This window comes from Ochlerotatus camptorhynchus, unplaced genomic scaffold (genome assembly GCF_037179485.1).
Source record: "Ochlerotatus camptorhynchus isolate MF236.1 unplaced genomic scaffold, CSIRO-AGI_Acam_v1.1 ptg000124l, whole genome shotgun sequence".
Classification (NCBI taxonomy): Eukaryota; Metazoa; Arthropoda; class Insecta; order Diptera; family Culicidae; genus Ochlerotatus; species Ochlerotatus camptorhynchus.
This window is the reverse complement of record NW_027040614.1, coordinates 1452142-1459673: the sequence shown is the minus strand read 5'-3', so window position 1 is coordinate 1459673 and position 7532 is coordinate 1452142. Positions and strand designations below refer to the sequence as shown.

Sequence of the window (7532 nt, the reverse complement as noted above, 5' to 3'; positions counted from 1 at the left end):
AGTCCCAAGCTATTTCACTCACCCCTGCATGTTCTGCATGAATCCACACACCCCTGATGTTATCTGTCAAACTTTCATAGCGAATCAAAACAAACATAGTGTAGTAATAGAATTTCAACTAGAATAGGGTACGTTAATCGTTTGCTTGGGACCAATAGGCTACTAAAGTGGTGAGCCAATTTAAAATCGTTAGTTTCGTATTGATTGTTGCTAATAGGTCTTTAAGCTTAAATTTTCCTGAGTTTAATGGAACTGCCCTGATACCTCGTTCACATTACAGCCTATATCACGTAATATAGGCTGTCTTGAAAAGAGCACTCATACATAGGATTTCCAGTGGAAACTAGATGTATTGCGTATATCAAATGATATACGCTGTAATGTGAACGGGGTATGAAGTTCTTGATCTTCGCTGAAGTAAATTTTCCTGAAATCTATTAGATTATTGCCCTGGAGCTGTCGAAACTTACTCTTAAAGATCTTTTAACTTCCCCACATTTTTATCAATCAGAACTTATTTAAGGTTTCATTTTTTTCTGATGTTTATTGATCTACCGTATTAAATTCAACCAATCGAGCTTGATAAATTCACAAGCTAAAATATGTAATCTAGTAATCCTGATGGGCATCCGAAAATGCCTTTATGCATTTTGGTGCGCAACTTTTATAAGAGGAGCATACGGAGATCAATATTTCGATCATTTCTACGAATTGACCACTTTTATGGATGTTCCGGATCCCCCAGAGGACAGTTTCGTGACCACCATTGTGCGCATTCTGGTCCCAGCTTCAAATTTATTCATGTAGCATTACAACAAGTGATTTAAAAAAAATCGCTGGGCTATTCGGATACCTGATTATTGGTGCGAAAGCCGAAAACGTAAATTCACAATCGTGATAGAAAACAGCAGCAGCAGCCCTCATCATAGCGCAGCTACCGTATCGGGGGTTGCCATACGAGTAACTAAAATAGCAGTCGGCTTCTCGGTGAGAAGCGCGTTACCAAATTTAGCAGCGCGATAGCAGCGCTGCAGAAAGGTTGCTACTCGTAGAAATGTAAAAATGCTCACTACCGGTACGCACTACGGCTAGTAAATTGATAACCGCGATAGCAGCGACCGGTGTAGGAAAGAGTGACTAAACTAAAATGAAAGCGCTGTGCGCTGTTAAAATAGTCGCGCAAATAACAACGACCGTTATACCCCGTTCACATTACAGCCTATATCACGTAATATAGGCTGTCTTGCAATGAGCACTCATACATAGGATTTCCAATGAAAACTAGATGTATGAGTGCTCATTGCAAGACAGCGTATATCACGTGATATACGCTGTAATGTGAACGGGGTATTACGGTTGCTCTAAGAGCAACCGTAACGGTACGCTGCTAAACTCATTTTAGCAGCCCTAATCATAGTGCAGCTACCGTATCGGGGGTTGCCATACGAGTAACTAAAATAGCAGTCGGCTTCTCGGTGAGAAGCGCGCTACCAAATTTAGCAGCGCGATAGCAGCGCGGGAGAAAGGTTGCTATTCGTTGCTATCGTTAAAATGCTCACTACCGGTACGGACAAAAGCGAGTAAATTGATAACCGCGATAGCAGCGACCGGTGTGGAGAAGAGTGACTAAACTAAAATGAGAGCGCTGTGCGCTGTTAAAATAGTCGCGCAAATGACAACGACCGCTACGGTTGCTCTAACTAAAATAGGAATGGCTAAAGTTGTTAAACTAGCAGCCCGAATAGCAACGCATTGGTGCTCTTAATAAGTGTTTTAGATTTCTTATGGAATTTCAAATTAAATTCAAATGTTTCGATCAAATACCATATGTTTACACACTAATCCAGCATTTAGTTGTTCGGTTTTTTTTTGTACTGGGCTTACACGGTAAAACGAAAGATTTACTGAACATTCAGTTTAAATCAGGTGAATAACCGACGTTCTGCAAAACACAAACTGAACTTCGGTATCGTTTGATGCAAAATACTGAACACAGAATATTTATTTACTGAGAAAGTCGTTAATTTCCAAATTTTCGTGATTTCACGAAAAGTCAGCAAAAATAATTACTTTACCCAAAGTAGTTTTTATTTTTTTTACCGACTGGTCAGCAAAATAGCCACCTTGTTTTACCGACCACGAATTGTAAAACTCTAACCTGTCAATTTTATTCCCGCCGCCATTTTAGCTTCAGTAAAATCCGGAAGCAAGTGTTTAATCGTGCGGTTTTGTTAAAATTTGAATTATATCATGACGGAACTGAGAAAGCTCGACAGCAAAATTGAAGTACTATTTCGTTAGTACCAACAATTATTATTTACTCTTTTTGCAGTTCCTTGATCTCCAACAAATTTTGATTAACAAAATGGATGTTTGCATTGTTTGCTTTCACTGTCGACGCGCTATTCCGGGGTACGTCAAGGGATTAAGTCGTCATATTAATTGGCATATTATAAACGGTGAATTGCACCAGGATTCATGCTTTTATGACTGCAAATTCACTACTTTTAATATAACTGGGTAACACGGTATAATAATGAACCAAATAAATGTCTTTTCAGTTAAATTGCAGCAAAATAAACAAAAAGAAAATACTGGGTTTTCCAGTATACGCAACTCGAACCAATTACTGAATGAACAGTTATTTTTGACAGATTGACTTTACGGACAGTTCGGTAATGCAAATTATTTCTGTGATGACTACTGGGCGATCCGCAATTCAAAAACCCAGTAAAATTTTACTGACTCCAGTAATCTAAAGTTAGTGTGTACACACATTACATTGAATGCGCAGCTCAAAACGCATATGTTTACCCCTAGGAAGAGTTGATGGTTGATTATCAAATCTAGTTTGACATCCAGATGCCTTTTAATTGGGTCATGGCCCAACCAGCGAACACCCAACTAACGAGGTTCCAACGAACGAATCTCCGCTGTACCAACAATCAATACGAAACTAACGATTTTAAATTGGCTCACCACTTTAGTAGCCTATTGGTCCCAAGCAAACGATTAACGTACCCTATTCTAGTTGAAATTCTATTACTACACTATGTTTGTTTTGATTCGCTATGAAAGTTTGACAGATAACTCAGGGGTGTGTGGATTCATGCAGAACATGCAGGGGTGAGTGAAATAGCTTAGGACTGCTTGGGACCGTTGTTCTGGTACTGAGTGAGCCAACAATAATAATGATTTTCTTCGGGACCCAGTGGTCTTAGAGTTACCTCTATGATATTACATCAATGGATGTAATTTTGTTCGTAAAATCGATGTTCATCGTACAACGTTATATTACACAACCGATGGATTGACCTGGTTGCAGCAGTTTGGATGTAATATTTAACAACTTTTTTCTGTGTAATTTCTATAATTTCAATGTGAGCTGAAGAGCTGTTCAAAAGAATCGACTCCCTTTAGTGAGTTGGATAGGTTTGAGCCACTCAGCCAGACGAGCTGTTCCATACGCTAACTTTTTCCGCTGATTAACTGTGACTCGCCATCATTTTGTTCATTTAAATTCAGGGGGTAAGACACTCTGCCACATTGTGCCTGTGTTGATTGTGTTTCTTGTGAGTTTGTGGGTGTCGGAGGGTGTTTCTACGTGTCAACCTAGCTGTCAAAATAGCAAGCGAAAATGATGCTAAAAACGTGTGAATGTCCACTCAGAGTATTCACCAGGTCCAGTGTCGCTCCATCTAGCTCTTGATCTCCTCGGCTACTACCAATGGGCCGTATGAATAAAAAGAGTTTAGTTTACTTTCCCGTGCTTTTCTTACGGGAAAAGTAAAGTAAACGCTTTTATTCATACGACCTAATACAGTTTTCTGCTCCTTTATTAGCGCCAACCATTCCCGCTTGGCAAGGTCCCACCGGACAATGATACCATTCTTATTCACCACGTACAGAAACCGATCATCGTCAGTCAAACACAGACACGTCGGTGACCGAGGCTGTCAAATACAATCGATTTCGATATTGTTGAAATAAACAGGCCTTTGAACATAAATATTTTAGTTTCAAACATGCTTTCAATTTATTTTGAATAATTCATATATTTAGTTTGAATAATTTTATATGTTTGGTTTAAATGAACAAAATTCGTATCCATGCTCGTTTCGAGACAAATCTCATGTCTCATACCCTTAAAGACAACTTGAATAAATATGGACCTCGATATGGACACAATACAATAAGATCAATTGTTGGAAATAGATTTAGGTGTGATTGTATATTATTCTATAGTAATTGTATGGTTTTTTTTCGGGTCCCCTCGAAGAGCGTGGAATCTTGAATATGTAATATTTGAATAAGCCCTAACGAAACAGCTGATAAAGGCTGATACTACTTTTGAGAGCGCCACGGTGAGTTCCGAGCTCAATTTATCAAAATGCCACTCAATCCACAACACGCTATTTATAAACTACCCAAATTTTAGCAAGATCCACTCATATCGGTCAATAATGAAGCTACTCAAAAATCAGCAAATCAAGTGGAGAGTGACAAGTTGACAAATGGACAACATCGAACTGAATCGGATCAATGTTGTTCATATATCAACTTGTCATTCCATCTTAGCTAACCATCAGCTTCACTTTTGACCGATATGGGTGGGTCCTACTCACTTTTGGATTTTTTGAAATAGCGTGTCTTCTTGGTCTGTCAAAAGCACTCACCGCTCTCACAATCCTTCTTCTGTTTTTGGGCAGCGTAAACGACACGCCGCGCTGCCAAATCACTGAAAATCGCATTTGACAGCTTCTGCTGCGTGTTGTGTTGTACTTTCGTTTTTCTTCGATCGTCGTGCAAAAGTCGCGAAAGCACACAAATTTTCCTGTGAATTATCACAACTTCGACGAGGAAAATTGGCTCGGATTTGCTTAGTTTTGTCCGGAAGGTTACAAATCATCGCTTGGCAAAGTGTGGAAATTGTGCAGCGAAGGAAAATTGCAGAAAGTTGGGAAGAGGAAATGTCAATTTTGGAACCATCTCAAGGCAGCCACATCGGGATCTTTGTCATCTGAACAAGGAACAGAAAATCGAGGGGGGACCAGAAATTCAAGTGTGAATTATTTTTCCCAGTAAAAAGTAGAGCGAGAAAAGGTAGTCAAAATGGTTTTAGCCGATCTCGGGCGGAAGATTACGAATGCCCTGCATTCGCTCAGCAAGGCAACCATCATCAATGAGGAGGTAATGTGCATGGAGTTTGGTTTGGCATGGGAGGGTGATTAATTTCCGTGGCATATTTTAGGTGTTGGATTCCATGCTGAAGGAGATCTGCACGGCACTGCTCGAGGCGGACGTCAACATTCGGCTGGTCAAGAAGCTGCGGGAGAATGTCAAGTCGGTGATTGACTTTGACGAAATGGCCGGAGGTTTGAACAAACGGCGAATGATCCAATCGGCCGTGTTCAAGGAACTGGTCAAGCTGGTCGATCCGGGAGTAAAGCCCTTCCAGCCCGTGAAGGGACGCCATAATGTGATTATGTTTGTCGGACTGCAGGTCGGAAATGGGGATGGGATTTTATATTTAGTAACATTGTTAATTGGGATATCAATTTGAATTTTAGGGTTCAGGAAAGACGACCACCTGTACCAAGTTGGCCTACCACTATCAGAAGAAGAACTGGAAGTCTTGTTTGGTGTGTGCGGATACGTTCCGTGCTGGTGCGTACGATCAGATCAAGCAGAATGCCACCAAGGCTCGAATTCCGTTCTATGGTAGCTACACGGAGATGGATCCAGTGGTCATCGCCCAGGACGGTGTGGATATGTTCAAGAAGGAAGGGTTCGAATTCATTATCGTGGATACCAGCGGTCGGCACAAGCAGGAGGAATCACTGTTCGAGGAGATGTTGGCCGTGGCGACGGCCGTCAAGCCGGATAACATTATTTTCGTGATGGATGCCACAATTGGACAGGCTTGCGAGTCGCAAGCTAAGGCTTTCAAGGAAAAGGTCGATATTGGATCGGTTATCATTACCAAGCTAGATGGACATGCTAAGGGAGGCGGTGCTCTGTCGGCGTAAGTGCACACCTTGGAATAGTCAGTTTGAGTCAGATAAATTTGACTCCATTTTTGTTTTCTTGCAGTGTGGCCGCGACGAATTCTCCGATCATCTTCATCGGTACCGGAGAACACATTGACGATTTGGAACCGTTCAAGACGAAACCGTTCATTAGCAAGCTGCTCGGAATGGGCGACATTGAGGGTTTGATCGATAAGGTTAACGAGCTGAACCTGGACGACAACGAGGAACTGATTGACAAAATCAAACACGGACAGTTCACCATTCGGGACATGTACGAGCAGTTCCAGAACATCATGAAGATGGGACCGTTCTCGCAGATCATGGTGAGTTCGGCAAGGTTTCCTAATTCTACGAATCTGCTCATTTTCTCGTTTTTTTTTTTCTTTCCAGGGCATGATCCCCGGCTTCTCGCAGGACTTTATGACCAAGGGTGGCGAGCAGGAGTCTATGGCCCGTATCAAGCGGCTCATGACCATGATGGATTCCATGTCCGACGGGGAGCTGGACAACAAGGACGGAGCCAAACTGTTCAGCAAGCAGCCGACGCGTGTCATTCGTGTAGCTCAAGGATCAGGCGTGACGGAGCGGGAAGTGCGGGACCTGATCTCCCAGTATACGAAGTTTGCAGCCGTCATTAAGAAGATGGGCGGCATCAAGGGGCTGTTCAAGAGCGGCGATATGACCAAGAACGTGAACCCCACGCAGATGGCCAAGTTGAACCAGCAGATGGCGAAGATGATCGACCCGCGGATGTTCCAGCAGATGGGAGGCATGAGTGGCCTGCAGAATATGATGCGGCAGCTGCAGCAGGGCGCCGGAGGGCTGGGGAATTTGATGGGAGGATTCGGTAAGTCCTGAAGATGCTGTAGGAGCTTTTTAGTTTGAGAAAAAAAAACCGGTAAGATTGTGTCTGATCCTACTGTATTCTTTGAGTTCTTTTATTCCCGATTATGAAATAGTTTATGTTTGTTGTACGAGGAAATATTGATTTTTGTATTATTTTAAGCGCATTGAAACAACGAGAAGAACACGCGTTCTCGTCCCAATAGGAAAATAGAAATGTCTAGGTATATCCACTATCGTAGGTGCAAGGGGTTTTCCGTTGAAGGCTACAGTTTTGAAGAAGCCGTTAGAAGAGCAAGCAAAATGATTATTTTCCATTTAATTCCACTTAGTATTTTGTATCCATACGTATTTCAACAATGTGCAGCCATCATCAGTGCCATTCCCGCTGAATACCCAAAGGATGCGGTTAGATTTTTGCTTCGCAAATGGACGTGCGAAATCCACACATGGGCGAAATTGTCGATTTCGTGAATGCACTGGATGTGCATCCCGTTCAGATGGAAGCAACATACCGGATTGTGGAAGATAAAGCAATTTCGCGGAAGATTTTATTTTTCATTCATCGTTTCACCAAGCGTTGCTATGCGAAAAAAAAAATCTAAGTTTTTGACAGGAAGTTAAAAACTCTGTTCGGTTAGACTGAGTAAGAACCAT

General features: G+C 41.9%; 1 protein-coding gene across 1 annotated transcript; it reads left to right on the top strand.

Annotated features, from left to right (window-relative positions):
- The first annotated feature begins 4803 nt into the window (after positions 1–4803).
- On the top strand, positions 4804–7116 carry Srp54k (signal recognition particle 54k). The gene is made up of 5 exons (XM_065220326.1): positions 4804–5190; positions 5252–5503; positions 5571–6025; positions 6094–6355; positions 6423–7116. The coding sequence occupies exons 1-5, from the start codon at positions 5113–5115 to the stop codon at positions 6888–6890; spliced, it is 1515 nt and encodes a 504-aa protein (XP_065076398.1). The 5' UTR covers positions 4804–5112; the 3' UTR covers positions 6891–7116.
- The last annotated feature ends 416 nt before the right edge of the window (positions 7117–7532 follow it).

What these genes read in the sequence shown, in the direction of transcription:
- Srp54k (XM_065220326.1), top strand. Translation starts at nt 5,113, where the DNA reads ATGGTTTTAGCCGATCTCGGGCGGAAGATTACGAATGCCCTGCATTCG. An exon ending in GGAGGCGGTGCTCTGTCGGC is followed by an intron (nt 6,026 to 6,093) that starts GTAAGTGCACAC and finishes GTTTTCTTGCAG; the next exon opens with TGTGGCCGCGACGAATTCTC. An exon ending in GACCGTTCTCGCAGATCATG is followed by an intron (nt 6,356 to 6,422) that starts GTGAGTTCGGCA and finishes TTTTCTTTCCAG; the next exon opens with GGCATGATCCCCGGCTTCTC.